This window comes from Osmia lignaria, chromosome 5 (genome assembly GCF_051020975.1).
Source record: "Osmia lignaria lignaria isolate PbOS001 chromosome 5, iyOsmLign1, whole genome shotgun sequence".
In the NCBI taxonomy this organism is placed as follows: domain Eukaryota; kingdom Metazoa; phylum Arthropoda; class Insecta; order Hymenoptera; family Megachilidae; genus Osmia; species Osmia lignaria.
In genome coordinates, this window is record NC_135036.1 from 12,073,885 (window position 1) to 12,098,086 (window position 24,202).

Here is a 24,202-nt window from a genome sequence, read left to right on the forward strand (position 1 = left end):
CTCTTCCATTTTGTCCTGCGAATTCTGTGAATTCTGCGAAATTTGAAGTACAGAGAGACAACTCTGTTGGAAATGGGGAAGAGAAAGAAGAACGGGAGAAAGTGCTCCAAGTTAGACAATGATTCGCAATTTTGATGTCTAGACACGAATCGTAACCGTGAAGCTGATGGGAATTTCTAACATATTTTCTGGATGTACGTTTTCACCAGAATTTAAGTACGTTACATTATTGATATTTTTATATGATTTTTTTATTGAAATATTGAACACCAAGCGTATGAAATTGATTATTTTTATTGTATTACATTGTGTTGTACATTTTCAAGATCTACGCATCGATAAAAGAAGACGAAGGTTGTTCGTGGTTACCAGGTTATACCATTGCTGCAGGTTTCGCAAATTTATAGGTCCAATTTAAATCCACTCCCGTTCAGGTTTACCAACTTCCGTATAACCTGATATTCCCTAGCAACTGGTACTCTGCAAACTAGTTGTAATGCACAAAGCAAATAAAGATCGAATTTCGATAACGGACCCAGGTGTATTGCGGTTCTGCAACGGCGTTCGGTTTCTGTTGAAAGTAAAACACATTGCCAAATGTTGCTTGAACGTTATCGATTAAATTTTTCATCATCTTCTCAGTCGAGAAAACGATCTTAAAACGATCCGATATGCAAAAACCTAATAGGTAGTGGTACATAATGATAAAAAATTCCTTTTCTTTTTTATCGAATCCGATCAAGTCGATCGGAAAGTTTCGAATTCTTTCTGGTTAGTTGAGAAAGAAAAGTCCTGAACGATTTCGAGGGAAAAAGTGAAACTATCCTTCTGTTTCCCCTGAACGTGATAGTGATCGTGATCGTGATCGTGATCGTGATCGTGATCGTGATCGTGATCGTGATCGGATCAATTTTGCGTCTCTCTTTGGATAATTTGTAACCGTAGCTGGATAAAATTGAATCGTCAGTGGCCATGATACGGAAGAAGATGGGTCATAACCGACGGCGATTCTCGATAGAATTGTCCATCGCGAAAGTTCGATAGAGAACAGTTGAGATCTTTGGAATAGAAACGAAATGAAACCGTACACTTTGAGTGAAGAGATGAATCAGACCGTCTAGGTCTGGTTGTAAAATATGTGACTGTTTGACGAGAGAGAAAGAGACAGAAAGTGAGTGAAAAGTTTGAAGAGCTTTCAAGCTTTCGTCTCGATGGAAATAATTGACTAGAATTGTTCTTGCGAACAAGAATTAAAGTCCTTGAGTGTTTTTTTAATTTATTTTAATGGTACAAGCATTATTTGTGAAACAATTGCTTCGATATTTTAATAATTTAACAGAAACATTCACGATTTTTCTACGTGATTTAACTTTTAGGTACGTAGTCTTGCTAAAGATTCAAAGATTCTTTTATTATAATATTATATAAAGAGAATTGTAACTCACCATCAGACGTATTAAAACGTCTAAAACGTCTTTAGAATTAAAGAAAAGAATCGATCCGCTCCATTGTGTCTTTTGAAAGCAGATTAATCGGGCAAACGAAAATCAGTACCCAGGAATAAGACCGAGATGATTACTAATTATTATTGAATTGATCAAAGAAACATTCTGTGAAAAGGGTGCTAAAAATCGAGAACGAGAAAAAAGGCAGATTTTTGTAAAAGTGGAAGAGGAACAGGGATAATTTCGAAAATTCGAAGACGGAGTCAAGTTTCTCTTTTACGAAAGGCGAGATTTCATAAAAGATTGACCAGTCTCGTTAGGAAAGAGGAAAGAGGAAAGAGGAAAGAGGAGAGGCAAGTGTTTGGTGTGTACGCGAGAATCGAGTACATTGAACATTTCCGATCTTGTCCAACTGCTTTGGCCTTATCATCTCCCTTGGAAACTTGAATTCCTGTCTCGATCTCTCGATTGCCAAACGAACAAAGGATGCTTCGAAAGCGTTAATTCTTCGATGGAGTTTCGAAAGTGTTTACTGCTTGAACCTAGAACGAGTGCCAATTCCCTGATGGAGATTTTTCAAGTTAAAAGTTAAAACTCCTATCGACGAAAGCTTGAAATAAGCTTGAATATTTCTTAGAAGATATCGTAATATAACATTTTCCCTTTTGTTCTATTACAATAGCAGTGGAGTTATTAAAATTTGAATATATGCAACGCAACGCAACGCAACGGTTCGTTAGAGTTGAAAAATTCTGATCCATGGAACTCGCTTCGACGAGCAAAATTTCTCATCAAAGTTCGCTTGGGTCCGGACACAAAGTCCTGGTTGATTTTAAAGGAATTTTCATCCGACTTTGATCACTGTGAAATATCGAGCCACGGTATACTACCGCTACTAATTTACTACGCGTCTCGCGATCGGGAACCGATGAAAAGCGTCCAAGCGACGCGACGCGACGCGACGTGCTACTAAACGAAGAATCCCTTGCTCGTCGCTCAACTATTTCAATTTATTTCCTCGCCAGGATTCCTCGTAATTCCTTCATCAGAGAGACAGAGCTCCGTTGGACCAGGCATTATCTTCCAGAAGTGCCCAGGGGATTATCCACGAGGATCCTTCTTATCTTCGATCTTTTTCTGTCGCCTTTCTAAAGGCTAACCTGTTCACAGAGCACTCTCTTCTTCCTCTTTTGCTATTTCCTTTTCTCGTAATCTCTGATGATTCTACTCGAACATTCGTCCAGTTACTTTCTTCCCCAACTGTTGGACTTGACACATTATGACTTGTGTGATTAAGAACTTGGATTTTCAGATGTTCTTTTCCGATTCTTTGGACGATTCACAAGAACTTACAAGAATTTCTTGTCAAACTCGAGAAAACGTGTAAACACTCGATAGGTAACAGTTGAATCCAGTAAAAAAAAAGAAGAGGAAGAAGAAAACGTTGAAAAGCAGATCAACTCGTAACCAGGGAGAAGGAAAAGTGGCGACTTTTCCCCATAATACCCGTCCGGGAGGCAGTAAGTCGCGAACGTGATCCGCGAAAAAGCGGCCCAACCCCTGTCGTTTTACGTGATTCCACGAACTTTTCGGTCCTCGACGACCCGCTTTTCGTATGTATTACATCGCCCGCGATGTAAACTACTTTAATCCGGCCTCAAGAGGGGGGGTGACTTCCGAGGTTGCCGTACGGATTTTTCCACACTCGATTCTCGACCTCGTATCGCGGCTATACGACCCTCTAGCGGAAACCTGGCCGATATTATGTTAAAACAGCCCTTCGCCCTCGTAATCCGACAGGGGCGCTTACCGACGACGACGTCGACTTTGGAAATTGCAACTCGGCAAAGATCCATGTATTAAGCAGATCACTGTTTTCGTTTTACTTTTATACAACTTTTATACTTGTAAAATCGACATGATTTTATACCGATCGTTCGATTGTTCGCTCGTACATTACATTAACTATCTAGTGAATGCATTCAAATGAAGTTTGCTTTTCAAATGGATTCCCCTCGGCCTTGCTATTGCACGCACAAAGTACATTTCTCTCGAATGTACCTTGCAAGACGAAGTATTCTTGCCACGAGATGGAATTTCAAGTATGCGGTGCAGGAGAATAAAAGGTTCGCTCCGTTTATGACTTTCTTTCATCCGATCGATTGACCAGCTCTATAGCTCTACAACTCTACAGCTCTACAGCTCTACAGCTCTACAGCTTGCAATATCAAAAGATGTCTCGTTCGAAATTTAGATCGGATGGTGACGGTTTAAAATGAAATCGATCCTTAAACTAGAATTCGAAATACCATATTTAACTGAATTAACAAACGCTTTTTGCTCTTAAACAAAATTTACAGAAATTCTTGACTCTGCTTTTTTCATAGCTTAAACTACTACCTACATATCTGCAAAAGTTAGGTTCCCAGAGTTAGCGATAATTTATTTTTTCCATTACAGAAAAGTTTCGTGTCCCACGTTTCTCTAAATATAACCCTCTCTTTCTAGTGTAATCAAAAAGTCTGTCACGCAAACCCTGTCGAACTATTTATTAGCAATGGTATTGCGTGATTTTTTCAACCAACTGCTACACTCATCGTTCTACCAACTAGCTCCTACTTTCGATTAAAAGATTAAACGTCATCCATTCTAACGATGATTTTATATCAATCTTATTTCGTTTCTTTACGAACAGTCATTCCCCCCCCCCCCCCCCCCCCCCTGAATTAACTATCGGATTTCACACGATTGAAAAGCTGCGATGCAACGGTGCAACGAAACAAAAATCACTTTGCCAGTTGTAGAAAAACCAACCGAGTCGATAAAACGAAAGGTTGCTGGAAATAAAGGATCCTCCGGGGATGGTCTGACGAAGCGGGATCAAGAAGCACGAACCAATGACAACGTCGTTATTTCTCCGCCGAGATTTCCTCCGGGACCTCGTTAGGATCTGTTTTCTATGCCGTTCGATCGTCTTTTAAGAGATTCCGTTCTTTGGAATTATAGCTGCTGTTGTCAACTCTAGTTATCGTCAATTAATCTATTCCCCTTGCGTATCGTGTTCTTTGAAAAATTTACAAAAAATTCATCGCCATCTATTTTGTTTGAAAATATGGGTGCGTTTTGTATTGTATTTTATGCAATAACTAACTTGGGATTACAAGGTGACAGGTGGTATCATACTATTGTGACGTGAATGGTGTATTCTGTGTGAGAATTGTTCGAGTACTACTTGCCCGCAGTTATGTCACTTGAGATATTAGATTTGCTGAATTATCGAGACGGAGGAAGAGTAAATGTAGATTTAACTAAGAGTTTCATTCAGAAGCGTAAACGATTAGATGATAATTAGCATGTACTGTGAAGAAACTAATGACAAGGCAGCGTGGCAAACTATTACGAAATAGCCATCTTCCCGTTTCGATTCACCATCTTGCCGGGCATAGTGACCACTAATTTACTGCATAACGAGGCCCAATTAACGTGGGCTGATTGATAGAATCCGAAACTCGAGCAATTAAACCGTTCACGGAATTTCATGATTTGACGCCGCGCCGCGCCGACTCCCGCTTATCGTGTCCCTAAAATCGATCCTGTTCAGAGCCATGGCCACCAAGGAAATTGATACCTCCGCTAAACCAACCCGGCTAACGAGTTTTATATCACGCGATATATTCTCGCGTGCACTGAAAATCTAACCACTATCTATCGAACATGGCACGCATCTGGGCAAATACCCTTCTTTCGCTTCGTCTGATAATTAAATGCTCGCAACCAATATTCAGAATTCTACGACAAATATTGACCATGATAAAATTTGAATCGATTAAGAAAAGATCGGAAACGGCGTAGAGGTTTCAACTAGCCACGATCGTGCTTCCCCAGATTTGTGGTGAACAAGTGAAACGCTGTTATCGACAAATTATGACGGAACAGCGTGGAAAGCACGAAAACTATTGTTAAAGAGTGACGTGCATCCCGTGATATAGCACAAAGGGTGCCGATCAGAGACGCATCAATCACCGGCGTTGATTGCGAGGTTTTACCACTTAAACCGGCGCGGCGCGGCGCGGCGCGGCGCGGCGCCAAATAACGGGCGTTCCTGGCATCAGCATTAATTTTCGTAACACCACCGATCCCGGTAGAATACACCGCGACCCTACACCAGAGAAGGAGGGGTACAGTGGTGTTTGGAACTGTGAATCGCACGGAAACTAAACATTCCTTTGATTAAACAAATTTTCTTTTAGAATCGTGACATCGCGAAAGAATCACACTTGTCAACGAGGCGTTAGACAAATTAAACAGACCACGTTTTAGACCATGGGGTATTCAACATTCAACGCACGTTTTAACGGGTAGGGAAAAGTGAGAAGCGAGAAAATGAAAAGGGGGTTTGAACTTTGAGGCGACACAAATTATCCTTCCACCAGGCCGGTATTATTATCGGGTAATTAGCAATATTCTGCGGCGATTTATCGAATCAGGTTAAATAGCGACGTGCGCTGGGAATTAATGACGTAGATTTTCAAATCGGTAAGCACTTGGTTATCTGATTTCACTTAACATTTACTCATGCTTCGTTTGCTCTTCGTTTTTTTTTTTCTCTCTTTTACACATTGATTCATATTTATTCGCACATGACTCATCTGTTGCAATCATTGCAATTGCACTTTGCAATGCGTGTCGTAGCAAGTGGGTTGAAAAAAGATAAAAAGGGGAAGAAGGGTTAGTTCCATGAGAGAGTAGCTTTCACACGGATAAACAGAAAGAAGCGGAAACGGGCGCCTTCTGAGCGAGAAGGGATTGATAAAGATGCGGGTGAAATGAAAGGGGTTGTGAAACGAGGCGTGTAGGTAACAGCGGCCGTGTAAGGTGTAGTAGTGTTGGTGGAAAGAAATAGAAGAGACGGAAAAGGGTGAAAGGAAATGGTGAAAAGGCTTGGCTGAAACGTAGCCAGTGTCGGCCGCTCTGTCACTTTGCAAGCCAGATCCACTTCTACCGACTGGATATATAGACTTTGAGAGAGTGGATACGGTCTGCATTAAGTTTTGAATAATTGGGAGACGCCGCGCTGACGCGACGCGACGCGACGCGACGGGTCGAGGACTCTAATGCACCGCCGCGCCGCCGTGCCGACGAAATTGAGCTTATATATGCCGCGGCCGCAGCTGGTGAAATTGCATTTAAAGTTCGTACGTTGTTTGAGATCCACTCGAACCTTCTGATATTTCTCCGAGAATAATTTCGTTAATTGCTTTGCACTACCTTCAAGCCTCTAGTCTCGATCGAGCTACACGTTTTCGGATATTTAATCTATAAAAAAAAAGAATATCGATAAAAAAAATAGAAACTGTCGTGTGTAATTAGGCGTGTGATGATATGAATTACTAAAGGTACAAAGAACTAACTTTTCAATCTATTTATTACAGTTAAGTAAACTTTTTCAAGTAGTTGATCTATATTACATAAATGTTTCAATTTTCTGATCAAAATGGACGGGCTACAGTCCCGACAGACTTGAAAAAGAGCAAAAGCGATGTCGTTTAAAGGACGCACGCGATTGGAATTTTCTGGAATTTTCTGGAAATTTCGCCCGGTCGTGGCACACATAAATTCCGAAAGGGATCGACGTCGATGCAAGGAGAGAACATATCGTGGAGCGTCGATGTCACGGCTGCCGTCGAATCCTTTCGCCCACGATCCCGAAAATGGATAAACCGGAGAGAGGTTCGATCAAGAGCGAGTGATTTACCACGAAGGACTTCTGTGGAAGCCTTTTTAGAAGCGTACAGAGACGTCTGCGTTCTCCATCTTACGTATCCAGCATTTTACATCCGATCGGCTGGGAAATAGTCGAACCGGCCGAATTTTATTTTCCTCCAGGGATAATCCTTTAGCGGTACGGGGCTTTCGGAATCCACAGTCCCGGGAATAAAAGATTGAAAGGAAAAAATTGCCCCGTTTTCTTTTCTTTTCTTTCACTCTATTTGTAATACCCTCAGAGAGTTTACAGTCAAAACTGAGGGAAATTGTACGTTTTTTCTTGAGCGTTTCGATAGCACTATAAGCTTAATGATGTTCCACTTAAAAATGTGCTGCTGCCTCGGTTTTCTACAAAACAGCTGTTAAATCGGCAAAATAGTAATTTTGTTAACTGTTAATTGCACGATTAGTTATGTAGTACCTACCTAGTAGAAACGTGACATCAGAGCAAAGTGATTTCGTAGTCGTAGACCAAGAGAAATGATTGGAAGGCTCGTCGTTTGCGAACGAGAACAGGCTGCTGCTAACCCGTTATCGACTTTCCATCAACGCGTTGGTCACTCGAACCCGTCGAAATACGATTGGCTTTTCGAACGGCTGCTGCGTTCCCCTGACGACAGATCGTTGTAATTAAATTTCCTCGTATAGGGAGGGGCCAGGTGAATTTTGCATTTAAAACACTGCCACCGTACACGCGTTTACATTTAACTGGACTTGCTGCTTTCAGTTCAATTCATTGTCACGGATGAATAACATTCAACTTCGATCTTACTTCCCTATATCAGTTAATAGATTAATTAATGCTTGGTGAAGGTAGTATTTCCGAGATAGAACCTGAATAGTGTTGAAATTACAGCCTGTAATCGTATGCTACAAGTATGTATGTATACCCACTAGGTCATCAGTGTTTCGCATTACGATCATCGTTCAAAATCATTATCGTCTAACAAATTGGTTCCATAGTAGCTATGTACATTGTACATTATCCAAGATAATTACGTCAAAATACGTACGTCTGTGAATTAGCTAGTAGCTCGAGCACTTTCTTTCTACAGAGTTACTTTCCCATTCCCTTTGCTCCCTTTTACCTTTTCCACGCTCGCCTACCCTTCAATGCGACTGCCAGCCAGCCAGCCCGTCCACGGAGTACATATCGTGGTACGTTTCTCCATTATTCATCACATTATTTTCCACCTCGATAACTATAACTAACGCGATCCCCTGCTAGCTCGCAAAACCGTCCACAAAAAATCTATACCCGTTTCGGTTGTCTTTGCTCTGCTCTTTATTTGCTTTCAACAATGCGATCACTCTGCTGGTCATCGATGTTTTCATTAAATAAATACACTTGTAAATGTAATTATGAGCAGAAATACCAAAATCTATGAATAAAACGAATTTAATCGGTGATCAATTTTCAAGCAAAGTTAATCATTAAACATCCGACACTCGACAGTCGATGAAATGTAGGATTAATCGTTTGGTACATTATCATATATGTAATACGAAAGAGAGAAGAAACGTGATCATAACATCTGGATTTACACGGACATTCATCGATTTCCTGATTCGGCTTTATAATTCGACGCAGTTTTGCTGCACCCGTGCAATGCTTCCAATCAGCCAATGACGCATCATGTTCGAATAGAATTTCACACATCGAATAGAATACCTAGATTGAAATTCAGATGACAATAGAATAAACTTATTATGGGATAGGAAATAGAAAATGTACGTATTTGCAGAAACAATGATGAAAATGCGGTGGAAAATGCTGTGTGTGATAATCAACAGAATCATTGGGATATTGTTTGTCCTAAATTCTGCTTTAGCAGCGTCTCACAATCAGTTTCCTACTATCTCACTGGTACCATATCTTCCATTCTCTCCTGATCAACCTTCGTCCCCGACGTTCCTGTTCGTTTCAGCCCTCTGTAATTTGCCTGAACAACCCTAGGTAATACGGCGGGGGTAGCGAACGCAGTATTGCCAACTTTGGTAACTGCTAACAGGCTGGTGTGCACGGCCCATCCAGTTAGAAGCTGCCAGCAATTATCGAGGCAGCGTTGTCAAAAGGCTATTGATTGATTTGCCGATGCATCGAGATACATAGTTTCCACTCGAAAGCCTTTCAACCATCCTCGAACAAGCTCGATGCTTTCATTGATAACCAAAGACACCTTTGTTGGCTAACTTATCGTCTACTGTGATTGCTCACCTTTCATTCTGTTTAACTAAACTGGCAAACAACATTTCTCACCATCATATTACGATATTCTCTGGAATCCGCTCTGGAATTTTTCTCTCATCGCAAAATCGTTCATCGTTTCAATAGTCTAATTTTGTTACAGAATTATAACCGCTACTATTGCATAAACATTATTCGAATTGCAATAATGTCACATAAATACATATGTATATTACACAATTTGAAACTACGTACCTACCGTGCATGGTATCGTTATGCAGGTAGAAATTTATGATTACAATATTGATGATCATTAGGGGATTACCAATGATATTTCTCGTAACCTAATAATTAGTTGACCCGAAATTAACCATCGGTGTGTTACATGTTCACTTGAGTAAAAAAATGTTTCATCTCATAGAGATAAATTATATTAAGAATACACGCGAATCTCTTTTTTCTTTTTTTCTTGTAACATCAATCACTTACAAAGCAAAGAAAATTTCTTTCAATTTCACCTGTACCTATTTTACGCGTGTTCGTACATACGTACACACGCGCACGCACTTGCTCTCGTCCAATAACCATACTATAATAAATCCCAAGTAAATATCGAGTCCTGAATAATGTATGACCGTGGATGTTTAATCTCAATATTAAACTGCAATTAAATATTAAACCACGCGTCTCGCCGTGCACGTAAACCATCGTAGCACACTTATGTATTCATACTACCGATAAACGATTTTAAATTGCCATGAATGTTTAAACAGGGAAATTCGTCGAATATACAGTAATATTATATCTGATCGTTTAAACGGATATCGGTGAGAAGAATTCCTGTGCGACGAATTTTCTGTAAAACGATATTACAGAAATGAGTGAAAAAAATAAAAAACAAACCAAAATGATGAGTTATAAATCCTGGAACGACTGACGATGAATGTATCGTCGCGTCGATCTGATTCTCTACGATGATACAAGAAATCAAGCGAATATAAATTCAAAATTCCTCGGGACGAGTGTGGGCGAGCAAACGTAATATGTATAAACACTGATTCCCTCGTACGCGGTTCTTGCACCCGTAAATCTCACGATTTACGAGCACCGTTCCAATGTTCAGAGAAAAGATGGCCAAGCTGACTTGAGAAACATACCGACTGACAATCAGCAGGGGTATTCAGGGGCAAGATAATTTCTTCTACCGTTACAAATTATCGATTATTTCATACATTACCAATGAATAATTAAATTGATGTATTTATTCGACTGTTTTAGACGATGAGAATTCCTTGATTCATGGAATTGTAACAGAGGAAGGTCTCTTTGATGGAACCATTTTCACGGCATCCGATGAAATTTACATCGAACCTGCCAGCAGATACGCTCCACTCGTATGCCACCGGCAAGACGGCGAACATAAAGACACGACAGACACGATGCATCACCATACGATCGCGTATCGTTCGATGGACGTGAATGTTTCACACCATACCGGATATCCGTGTGCGAGCGAGCTGTTGCGAGAGAACACATTCAACGGACTGAGGTAAGCACTTGTTAAAACTTTCAGCAAGAAAATTCAAAGTATATACCTACTATTATACATATAAAAGTCAATAACTTGAACTAGTTAGACAATTGACAGAAGAACAAATCTGAAAAATAAGCGTTTTTACCTTTAATTTCATTCTATGTCGAGAAAAATTGACGATGATGATGATGATGATGATGATGATGATGATGATGATGATGACGATAATAATACACAGCCACTTTCCCTAAATTGAAATGTATGAAAAAGATGGAAATTCACGCTTTCCCTCAATTTCTCTTCACAGATTAAACCGCGCTGTTCACAAAGAAGCCCACAAAAGCCTTTTCCCTACTGAAATTCAATCTAACGTCAGAGTTGAATTTAACCTGGTATCGCGTTTGAGAGAGCTTAACTTGCAATTTGGATGTATAATATCCTCCTCTTCTCCTTCTCTTCCTCTTCTCATATCATCTAACACGTTCAATATTCCCAGTACAAACTTAATATCGATCAAGCAGCATCCATCGAACGATTTAATAGAATTTCAGATGGCATTGTTCAGGATAGCCAATCGAAACACGTGTCCATGGTTTTTGAATATTATCCACCGCCGTTTGAACGGTGAGCAAGATTATTAAAACGATTTGCTGGTGAAGTCAATGGTAAATGGATGGTTTTCGTGGGACAGACTTGATGGAATGCGGCCACAATTAGAGAAGATTTCCATCTAATAATTAAAACAAGAGGGAGGCGTCTGCGTTCACTACTTATTCGGCAAAATTGATAAATATTTAGCATCATTCTTTAAAGATAAATATCCACCTCGTTCGTTATTCTATTCACGAAGAGAAGAGAATTTAAGTAAATATCCTTACCGTGAGAGGAAGAATCTCTTGCTTCTACCTTTATATCGAAGCCGATGAAACAGTGCGAGCAGCCCGTAAATACTTGAAACGCTCGTATCTCGTGCAACCAGTGAATTTTCAAAGTCCTGTCACGTGCCACGAAGAAATTAAACGGACACTCTAAAAAAAGCATAAAAAAAGAGCGTCGTTAAGTTGCTGTATAAAAGGCCCGTAAAGAAAACAGAACGATTGGAAGAAAGAAAGAAAGAAAGAAAGAAAGAAGGTATCGTGGTATCTGACAAGCCTTAGTCTTATTCGTAAAGCGAACGCAAACGCGAACGCGAACTGGTTGGTAACGAGAATCCTCCAAGTAAATTGGCCCTCCGTCTGTTACTTATTACTCGACATATGTCACCCTTATCTCTTCTGGCCGCACTCGGAACGATTTCTCTCGTTTATCCCAGTCGAGTCGTGTCTGATCGGTTCACCATGAGGGATTCACTGGCGATGGCTCTGTAGTTTCCCAAACGCTTTACCGAAGAAAAATCGTTTGCAGAACAAACAGAACGTCGAGTGGATATCTTGGGGACAAAATGCGACCGTTTTATCAACAACACCTAAACGAGGGCAAGTCTCGGGCCAAGCCAGGTTTTTATCCGAAAGACGCCAGGAAGAAGGACCCCATGGCGAGCTCGCACAATTTGGAGATGCTCGACAAGTAAGATTTCTATGTTGTATCTCTTTTTTCGAACAATCGAAAAAATCTTTTCAATGTCATGACAACGTGTTAAAATTATCAATTTTATAACATCAACACTCGTAATTATTATATTGATTACCTAAGATCAGAACTATTTCACAATCAGTGTGGTTTACGAATTAGAGACGAGGTGGGAAAAATATGGTATAAATCTATGAATAAGAAATTTTTCTAGAAATTTTAAACGAACACTTTTTCTCGGCTATCTCTCGTTAAACGCGTCGCGTCGATGAAATATTCCAACAGGGCTCTCTCGAAAGTCAGAGCCGAAGAAAGTTGTCAGAGTCGCGAAGAAAAGCGCAACGGTTACTTATCGTTGGTTCGTTCGCTCGGAGTGTTTGCCGTACGTTGCTTGCGTTTCCGTTTAAAGAGCACACCTATTTCCGCCGGAGAAGAGAAGCCAGATTATCTGACGTGGAGAACGTCAAAAATCGAGAGCAAACACTATTATCCGTCGAATCCAATTTAACGTTGCCACGACCGAGTTATACAATCCTTTTATATCCTTATCGGACGTTTCTGCGATCGACCTTTTTCGGAAAAAGAAAAAAGTAACGCGACGGGGTTTAGATTTGATTTGTTGTTCGAACCGGGGTGGGATGCACTTGTTTTGCCGGTCAATGAACGGTCGAAAAAATGTAAATTGGAAATTTCGCGATCTAGATAGGAGGTACCTTTGAAGTTGAAATTTTGTTATCCTACGGTCGACGCTTTGAGATTTGAAATTAAAAAATTTCATTTCTCGCTGGTGACAGAGGAGAATTTCGGCCAACGAACACGTTCCAAAATCGAATAAAGTAGAATTTGCAATTGTACCTACCTATAGAGGTCGATCGAAATTCGTTTGAAGATTGGACTGCGTCACGCCGATCCAAATTGGCATTGTGGACTTTTTTTTTTTTTTAAATTACAAATTAGGTATATCTCAATACTGATAATTCACGAAAACTTGATTATTTTCTATTTCTTTCCGTTGCTTTTTGTCTTTTTTTCTTTCTTTTTTTTTGCGTTAGATTATACAGAGAAAGATACTCCAGAGTCCTTCGAAAACGAACGTCGGTGGATCCGAAAAAAACCACTTGCATGCTGTATCTGCAAGCGGATCATACGTTCTTCGATCATTATAAGTCAGAAGAGGCATGCATCGAGGTGATGACACGTCACGTGCAGCGTGTCAACTCTATTTACAGGTATACAGGTGAGTTACAAACATTGAAAATTTTATTTAGAAAAATCAATTTTAGTGTTCCATTACAATAAATGGACTGATACGCGAATATAAATAACGGAAAATTTTCAGAATTTCTGTTCAGCAGATAAAAGTTAAAGAACCATGGTTTATCGTTAATATCTACGATAGTCTTAGAACAACAAGGATAATAATAAAAATTCTTTGGTCTTTTCGGCACAAGAATCGGCAACCTTTCTCCTCTTCTTTCTCTTTCTACAAACTAACAGACGCGCGTCTTCTGTCTCATTTCGCTGTTATAACTTCGTAAACCAATTAAAACTTTCCCCGGACCTTCCAGTTAAACTAACTTTCTGCCAGCGGTGATCGTTGTTCTGGGGGGTAAGGAAGGAAATGAATGTTCCTTAACCTTGCTGCGGTTCCTTTCTACGCTGCCTGCGACCGATTAATGTCAGTTTCTGTGTCTGACGTTGACCGATTGATTTCGCGGAACTTTATTGCGACTCTATACATAGACGTTTCGTGCTTGACGCGTAAGCTTGAAACGATGCTGATCAAGATAGGAAGGGACAAAGGTAGAATTTCAAAGAATTTAACTACGGATTGTCAGTCCTTTTATTCAAAGAAAATTTCAATTATAAGGCAAAGAAAATTTGCTGGTCAGATATGAGCGGACAGGTTGTACGTATCGGGATTAGAAGAGAGTTAATGCCGTCTAATCCTTCCGACAAAAGGGAAGGCAGGTCCGGGTTGGGATTTCCTGAGGGGTGGTCGATCGGTCATCCGAAATGCTCGCGTGTAGAGATGCCCGATAATAATCGCTTGCTACGGTCGGAACGCTTCGAAAGCTCGCCTCGGTATATATTCGATGCTAGAAATGGGACGTCGTTGGACGGAAACGTCACCGGAAAACGGGCTTTATCCGCGAATCGTTGAACGGAAGAGATAGGGAATTGTAAGTAATGCATTGGCCCGGTACACGAGCGTGTATTCGCGGTCATACTATGTTTAACATCAGTTAACGGCTCAGTCACGAGAGACACACAAGTATTCGCTGGTTGTTACCATGTATTCGATGGGGTAGGTGGTGCGACGTTTAAACTCCTTCTATGATCTTGCATATGTAACGGGGCCGTTGGTCGACGAATTTCTCGACTTTGCCCGACCAAATGAGATTTCCCGTGCTTTTTACCTCCCCGCTAAACATGGACCATCGATTTCCGCTCCCTTCTCTCTACGTTCTGATAACGTAATCGTAAGTGAAGCTTTTTCCTACTCGTGTAGAGAAAAGAAAAAAAAATGAGATACTGAAAGGCCTATTGGGATCTCTTTTACAGGAGAATCCAAGGTTAAAATTCTAGAGAAAGCAAACCGATAAATTCGAGCATCTCGACAATAACACATTTTGGTTTACCGCATGGAATAATGTTTCTGCTGTTGCAGCTGAAAAACTTGCCACGATAACGTGTTATCGTGGCGGCGACATCGAGGCTGAAAGTTTCAGCGTCAGTCATTACACGTGGAACCCTGCTTGCCGCGTTTATGATCCTTATCCTGAAGCTCGCGTAAAAGAAAAAAAAAAAAAAAGGAAACTTTATTTCCGAGCGTTATATCCGAGACAGCTGTCACGCGACGCGTTACCCTTCTATTTGTTTGCCAAGTAATTTTTTACGACATCGGCACGTGAACCAAGTGAACTTTTTAATACGAGTTTCACGCGACGGCAGTTCCTCTTAATTATTTAACAACAAGCACAACAATGTTATGATGTTTAATGTTGTGTTTAATCGTATTCGCGATCATGAGTACACATACATACATTTGAAATTTACTCTATTTTCAACTATGCGGAAAAATAAGAATAAGATTTTATGAAAGAAATTTGTAGCTTCATTTGCTAGTGTTTCCTATAACAAAGGAAATTAAAAAGTGTCTTTTAATCTACTTAAACGATAAAACCCAAATTCATCGTGGCTACCTTTGCTCGAAGAACGAAATTGGTAACGTTATATGTAGGGGTACTCTGGTACGCAAAGCATGAAAAGCTGTCTGACTACGAACGGTCTTAATCTACTTAAACGTCAGAGCCTAGTCTAGTAGATCCATCGTAGCCACTTTTTGAAGAAGGTGAAATTTAACCACCATACAATAAATGGCATCGTCAGAAAAAAGAAGAAAGAAAGAAAGAAAGAAATTATTAGTGAAACCATATTGTACCATATCGATTATAAAAGGTGGTGCAGCGTTTCATAAATTTTTCATTGTTTCTATCTTCTCTCTATTCTCTGGTACTATACCTATTCAGTTGCAATATGTTCTCTTCGCATTATTTAATGGTCCAAGAAGCTGTTGGTTCAAGTTGAACACGACCATCCGATGTTTTCGTTGACGTAGTCAGTGATAAGCTGTGAAACAGAGTGGGAAAGCTGATTAACGCAACATCAAACTTGGATACAATGGACTTGGCGTTAATTACCGACAGCACATGTATATTGCATACAAGATATAGATGTAACGATGCTGCTGTTGATGTTTATGCAAACTGGTTGCGTATGCACGAGCCGACGTGCCGTCGACCCGGAAACCATGGTTGCCGTGGGGCCACACCACTTAAGGAAACAGAGAATCTTATGGGAATACATGTACATTCTCGCGAGATTCTCGCATGATTCAATACTTACGTTAATCTGAAACGTTCCATCGTATTCTCGTTTCATTTCAGCAGTTGTAGGACTTGATATGCGCGTCCACTAAAGCAGATTATTGTCAGAAGAATTATAGACGGAGTGGATGATGATGGGAATTTTTAGCAGGAGATCGGCGCGACGTTTCGCGTAAATCCGGCCAGCAGCAGAAAGGAATCGCATTCGCGTGTCACGGCACCGTTTTTCCACTTTCGATTGCTATTCCACGGAGAAGGTGTTTGATTAAATGCTCTCTACCACGCGACGCGACGGCCGAATCATTCGTCCGAATACGCTGATCACTGGGCGAACCCGAAAATTACTCGTTCGGAGCACTCGTTATCAGCTATCGGTTACCACGACTAGTAGTTCCTCTCGTCGATTCCTATGAATTTCACCGTATCGCCGTCCATCGCAGAGCCTGCCTGCACTCCAATGAAACCCGGCTTTAATTTGAAAAGCCCCGTCATTCTACGATTTCCATGGAAATTCACTTTATTCATGGAAAGTGCAATAATTCGTCAAAAAAAATTCGGATAAAATTAACGACTTTGCTCTTGCAACTTTTTAATGGATCGATTATTCTCGGGGAGAATAGAGCCAACGATCGAATATCTAATTGAAAGCAAATATTAAACAGTTTTAATATTATACATAAAATGTACCTACCTACTTATGTATGTGAGCTTAAATTATGGAAATCTACATATACTATGTACGTGTAGCGTGTCGTGTTACAACAATTGACCGAACAATAATTCTTCATAATAATAGAATTCATAGAATTTTCATTTTCTTGTGTTCTGTAGATTTCAATCAAGATGGTCAACCGGATAACATTAGTTTCATGATAAAACGCGTGAAAGTTCACGGTGAAAGAGCTCTGAACGACCCAACTTATAGGTTCACCGGTACCTACGGTGTCGAAGAATTCCTCGAATTGTTCTCAGGTAAGTGAACATATTATACGTCTTCTATACGTATCGTTGTATGTACATATACATAGAGATTTTATTTCCGCTGAAAGGCTTCAACTGACGATGAGAACGTGCTTTTCACCGTACGGTCGTTAATTAAAACGCTCTTTGGCGTGAAGCTCGAGCAATAGTATTCGATGAAGCGGTTTGATACTGCCTTTCAACTTTAATGAAACGCGTTTCGAGTATCACGAACCGTCTCTTCACTGTGACTTTTAAGCACTTTTCGCACTCTGCTAATCTCTATACATATATAATATACGATATATCTATATGTATAGACACGGGCCATGATGATAAGCACGCGAAAAGGTTGGATCACGGAAGTGAAAACGGACACGCGATGCCGAAAGAAAAACCACTCCTCTTTTCTTTCGAAACCGGATGCTGCAGAAGCAGCCCGTTAATCGTTTCCAGCTTCCTTCTTCTCGATTTCTCTCGCCCCTGGTCAGCCAATCCTCGTAAATGTCGAACGAAACCGACGAGGGACGTTTCCTCGCTTTTCATTTATCGACGGAATTTATGTTCTCTTTGCAATTTTCATCAACGTTTTTCATGTTTAATCGAAAAACGCTCCTCAGAAATCTCTCCCGCTTCTTTATGTTTACCTACCTACCTACCTACCTACCTACTATTATCAAATAATCATGTATCATTGAACAAGTTAATGATTCATAATTCGTACCTACCAAGCTTTTAAAAAATACGAAATTTCCATAGTATCAATCTCCAATGCTAATGAGTCGCGGATCAATGCGGTTCGAGTTCTCCAAGTTCGGATGGATTATTTGGTTTCTGATATATCCAGTTGCTTTCGAGGTTCCTTCGGGCTGATTTAAGCCAGCTTTGTTTCAATCTGTCAATAGAGCACAAACGGTCTTGGAGACTGTACTCAGGAATTCATCTCTCTGTCACATTTCCTTCGCGTGTTATTTCTCCTAAAGAGTTGAATTTACGAATAACAAAACCAAAATTTAACGTTTCAAATAATAATTCTTTGCTAATCAATTAATCGGTGTCAAAATAATATTCAAATTAGATTGAAATTAGATTGAAATTAGATTGAAATTAGATTCAAAGAATTAATGATTCATATTATCGTTTAGTTGACCAACTAACGATAACGATACATTGACGGATCCGTTCATTGACGGATAATAGGAAATAATAATTCTGAAGGATGATCAATGAATACATTGAAGAAGGCGCACAGAGAAGAGACATTTTATATCGTTCGATTTATCAAATTCACGAGGAAAACTTTAGCGAGGCGAGTCGCAATTTTCTACTCGAATAGTTTCATTCGATTTACCGAATTGCCTCGTTTGATCTGTCAGCCTGTATTTCTATCGACATGCAGCCCGACGATTCTTTATCGCGAAATTTATGCGAACCCTGGCTATTCGTGATCCCTGTCGTTTTTGTACAATCTGTCAAAACATAATTTTCTCTATTTTCCTTCATAAATACAATTGTTTCACGCCTTGTCCTCCCTGTTGCCTGAAAATTAAGCTCTGATTCAGAGTACGTTGCTCAATTGTGCCGGATAATTTATGGATGTTATAATTATGTCACATTGATGTCGCACATTATCGGTTCTGTTAAAACACCAATCTAAATTATGTCTAAACTATCGGTCTACGTTTAATTTTCTATCGTCTACCGATAATAATTATGCGATGTTAACCGAAATGTCCAAGCATCCAATCGCGAATAATTAACATGGAAAATTATAGCCAACTAATTAAAAAATTGATTGACCTATTTAAGAGATTAATTCTTGATGTTGGACAAGGCATATCTACATGACAATTCTTTTACGCGACGCGGCGTTTTCAGAAGCCAGCCCTAACAACAATCTATTTTTCCACGAATCGTACTTTATAATATGTAGCAGCCGGGAAACTGGATCGACGGAGATAAGTACAACAGCTCGTTACGAGAGATATCGAATATCGGAATGCGAAGCTCGATAATTCCTGGCGAAGCCCCGAGGCCATTTCATTGGCACCGATCTGACGGTATCATAGTCTGTCTCGAAGCTTTCGTTGCTTCTGTACGAAACCGAAATTAAAAATTCTGCTCCTCTGTTATCCTCTGTTATCCTCTGTAAAAAGATATGCATGTACTTATATAGAATATAAACGTATATAGGTATCCACGATATACTTTGAAAAATGGCAAAATCGTCAGTTAATAAATGAATAAGTTGCAGCGTAAAAAAAAAAAAAAACCCCTTTTTAAATTGTACGACCATATTGAGTGTGTTACGCTTTTATCTTTCTACATATTTAGTATCGATTTCATGGACACTGTGGCCTTTTAGAAAATAGGTAAAGGGATAGGTAATGGGGATCGTGATCGATTTAATCTCTCGCTTTCAAAGCGCTCTTCCTGTACATTGTACAGTCAGTACAATACTTCACCGAGTACGTTTGTTACCTCAAAAGACATGCAACATCATATGTTGCAGCGTTTAAAAAAAGAGAAAGAAAAAAACAATACTCGTAGTAAATTCTCCATTTTGTATCACTGTCTATATTTGCGAGCATCGCAAGCAAATAACTGTCCTCTGCATACTTTTAATTAATTCCATTTTTAATTTCCCCATCGTCCTTGGCAGTATTTTACCTCGATATTTCTACGAGGTTGCCACAGAGGTTGGAGAGGTGTGAGGTTGAATTCCCAGTCGACATGGTCAAACATCGTCCGAGATGTGTTATCCAGTAAAAAAAATAATAAATCGGGCGTCCAGAAATGCTCGGTAATTTAATTTCCGCCAACTTTTACGTTGTATGGCAACTTTTCTCCGTTGGGGATCAGTGTCCGGCGTCCGGCCGCCTGGCTCGGACCAGTATATGAAACGAGATGGAAAAAAAAAACTGAAAGCAAGGAAAGTCTGCTCGTCCGAACCATTTCTATCCTTTTTTACAGAAGAGGATTACGACGCGTTCTGTCTCTCGTACATGTTTACGTATCGCGACTTCGAGAAAGGAACTCTAGGTCTGGCGTGGACTGGAGACTTAAAAAATGCCGGTGGTGTATGCGAAAAGAACGGGGTAAGGAGAACTAAATATATGTATATTGTAATTGCAAAGTGAAATTTATTGTTTCGTAGCGATATCCAGACAATTACCTCTTGAGAGCTAACTAACGCTATTTCGTCCCGCAGCACTACAGGGGTAGCATGAAATCGCTGAACACCGGTATAATCACCCTCTTGAACTACGGCAAACACGTACCACCGACGGTTTCTCACGTCACCCTTGCACACGAGATCGGTCACAACTTCGGATCCCCTGTAAGTTTACGAGCGTATCCAGCTTGCACGTTGCGTCGACGCGACGCGTGTACCGAATACATTCGAAAATTTCTAGCCCTGCTGCAAAGGTGATTCTGGGATACCAGATTCAGGACTTGATTGCATTCGATCTTTTACCTTCCTACGCATATGTACAAACACAAGCGACCTTACAATTTGTTTGACAAAAAATACCGGGTTAAATTGCCTCCTCTTGATAAAAATTGTACGCGGAAAATGTTCCTGTACCTACAGTGTAGCCGGCTGAGAGGTTGCAACTTAACTTATGTATTTAGAAAAGTTGGGAATACATACTTGAAGGATTAAGTGTTGTTCCTCGACGTCAAAAAGAAAGCGACAACAACTCTGCTACAAAGCTTCTACTTAATAACTTTTCACTTTTTCTCCAACCCTTTGTCCTCTGTTTGCTGACAAAGTAACCCGTTCTATTATTGGGGTCGTATCTGAATTTACGGAACGTTCAACTACTTTCTTGGGCGGGGACAATTCAAAATAATAAATGCTGTTATCAGCACATGTAATTGGCAAATTATTATTCAATTCAATTCAATTCAATTCAATTCAGTTCATTCAGCCAGATGCGAAACATCGGGTCAGAGAAGTTGAGGGTTATACGAGATGTTTTGCCAAATTATTCGTGAAAAATGATCTACTCTGTCCGTTAGCACGATCCGGACGAGTGTTCACCCGGAGGAGAGGACGGAAATTTCATAATGTTCGCCAGAGCGACCAGTGGCGACAAACGAAACAACAATCGTTTCAGTCCCTGTAGCCTGGTGTCCATAAATCCTGTTCTAAATGCCAAGGCTCGTTCGTCGAAAGGCTGCTTCGCTGGTGAGTACAGAAGCTTTTGGAATTTTAATTAGTTTGAAACAGCGTAAACGCTTATCGGCGAGTGATCAACCCAAACCCCGAAATCGTCTCTTTAATTATTTACACGATCGTTGTCTAATCCGCTCGAAAGTATATCGTCAATTACTTGTTAACACGATCCGTCGTCGTCGTCGTCGTCGTCGTCGTCGTCGTCGTCGTTGTCGTCATTGGTGTGCCAGCGAAAAAATGGTCCAGATAACGTGCGAAACCGAGCACACTTTTGCAGTACACGAGAAGAAATGACCTCGGTTTTTCGATAAAAACTCTTGATTCTAAGAGGATGATCCTCGTTTCAGCTGAACAACAACTATCATACTTTGTCTTAGATTCTAGAATTTAAGTTCGTTAATTTTTCATTTAAAGTGACGGAATTAATTTTGATATTTTACTCAACAGAATTGTTGTATCGTCGTTAGTATAATATTAGAAAGAATAATCAGGTTCATTAAAATGTATGACAAATGGTAGAGATTTTAATTATGTTGATTATTTCAAATAAGAAATATTTAGGTATCAGGATTCTTCATTTATTATGACGTGTTGAATTTTATTAATTCCAACTAATGTGATTCAATCATTAAACTATTTCAATGAATTCAGCTGTTGAGTGATAATTAATCAAGTAAAATTAAATGTAAAAGTAAAATAGAAAATCCATGATTTCTTAGAGCCTCAGAATGCGATCTGCGGGAACGGGGTGGTGGAGAATGGCGAAGAGTGTGATTGCGGCTGGGAGGAGGACTGTAACGACCCTTGTTGCCACCCTCAACGACTTCATCATGCCTCTCATGAGATACCATGTCGTCTTGCCGATGGTGCAGTGTGCAGTCCTAGTCAGGTAAGCGACACGTTTCTCTCGTTTGCTGACTACTATCCAGAAAAACAACGACCCTTTGGTAAACCGTGATTTTAAACTCCTTACCTTACCATTTCTTTCGATTACTTTTTTACCATTATCTTTGTCCACTTTGCTTTATTTATTATTTCCACAGCATAATTCTGATAAATAAATATTTCTTATACATACATATATGTATAAAATCGGGCAGTATGCAACAGCAACTGACAGTGAATAAAACTGACAACAGGAATAAAACAAATGGAAATAAAGTTTCAAGTTATATTCGTGTTCGAATATTGAAGCCATCGTGGTAACAGAGATTTCAAATTTTCGAAAAATCTCTTGGGGAGAGAGAAATGTTTTTCAAGGGAAATAGCAAATGCAGCCCTTCAAAAGTTCTTTGAAATTTTGACGGGGACTCATTTTCATTCCAGCAAAAGCTACATGCTGAATATGTTATGAACTCGTATTGAATATCTTGAAAGGATAATGTCCCACGAAACGGAATACGAATATGCAATATCGATCTCCCGCAGGGATGTTGGAAATATCATTTCCGAGACAAGCGGTATTTCAATTGCGAACAGAGATGTTTCTCAGCATCGCCCACTGCTTAAACTACATATATTACATAATACACAATCTTTCATTACTTACTATCGAAACGTTAATTTATCTATACCTACATACATAATAAAGGGTATCATTTTAATGAAATAATACCAGCCAAAGCTATACCCGAATAGTAAACTGAGACGCCTCCTAATTATGTATCAGAACCAATATTATCATTACCTTTCTGTACCTTTCTGTACCTTTCTGTACCTTTCTGTACCTTTCTGTACTTTTCTTAAAACCTTTCTTAATCGAAAGTGAATAAAATTAACTGGATCGTGGTAGCGGCTAGTCGATTCCTCCCTAGTGCGAGGTCGCCAAATAATAAACGCGACGACGTGTATCGTGCAACAGGGACGTATCGATGTTTATTAATGACGTATTAAAGCAGTAATTAAACGCAAAACGTGCCGTTACAGGGTACCCGGACCCCCTCCTCTCTTACCGTAGCTAGCATCGAGCTCGCAGCTCGCGTTAATTCAACCGATCCAGCTCGTTTGTTCCCCAAACGAGAGAACTTGCGGGAGCATGCGTTGGATAATTAAACGGCGAGCCGCACCGATAATGAGTGGAGGAAATCCTCCGCAGTCGAAATCGAGACGGCCATAATTTATGCAGCGGCAAACTTTGACGTTCCTTCGGGAGAATCCCCAAGCCACGCTGCTTGAAATCGAACGGGAAACGGTGAAACTCGTGGCTCGGATACTGTTCTCGGGACACAAAATTCTCGGGAAATAAAAGTTTCCTTTTCCAACATTGGGAAAAAAATCAGTCGCTTTTAAAATTTTTCCAAAACGGAAACAAGAGCAATTACGATACCAAAAAGAATGAATAATGGATCAAGTAATGGTAATAATGCAGAAGAAAATTCGCGTTGCTCGGTAAGAGAAAGAAAAGTAGGAAAATAAAAATTGTAGGGAAATGTATGGGAAAGGTGGGTGGGAATGTTGGAAAGCAAAAGGCAGAGGTAAATAATCCGGGAAATTCACTGTTCAAAAGAAGAAAGAAAGGAAGAGGAAAAGTGTGTTATCAAGAGCAAATAGGTTGAAACAACTTTGTTCAACCTATCGAATCAATTCTGAACGACCTTGAAAATAACGCTTCTCCACAGTCACTCTGAAAACGAGAGCATCTTTCCGAGACGATGTTACCTTTGCTCT

At 40.0% G+C, this 24,202-nt stretch overlaps 1 protein-coding gene across 7 annotated transcripts in view; it reads left to right on the forward strand.

Annotated features, from left to right (window-relative positions):
- Window positions 1–24,202, forward strand: part of LOC117605030 (disintegrin and metalloproteinase domain-containing protein 10) — a 142,904-nt gene that overhangs the window by 106,504 nt on the left and 12,198 nt on the right. For 6 of the 7 annotated variants that reach the window (XM_034325809.2, XM_076688282.1, XM_034325804.2 and 3 more), the window contains 9 exons: window positions 10,678–10,948; window positions 11,477–11,557; window positions 12,338–12,499; window positions 13,555–13,739; window positions 17,224–17,364; window positions 20,326–20,450; window positions 20,564–20,692; window positions 21,379–21,547; window positions 22,255–22,424. In XM_034325809.2, coding sequence (XP_034181700.1) covers window positions 10,678–10,948; window positions 11,477–11,557; window positions 12,338–12,499; window positions 13,555–13,739; window positions 17,224–17,364; window positions 20,326–20,450; window positions 20,564–20,692; window positions 21,379–21,547; window positions 22,255–22,424 — 1,433 coding nt within the window. The remainder of the gene's footprint in view (window positions 1–10,677; window positions 10,949–11,476; window positions 11,558–12,337; window positions 12,500–13,554; window positions 13,740–17,223; window positions 17,365–20,325; window positions 20,451–20,563; window positions 20,693–21,378; window positions 21,548–22,254; window positions 22,425–24,202) is intronic. The other variant, XM_076688281.1, reaches the window with a different exon arrangement.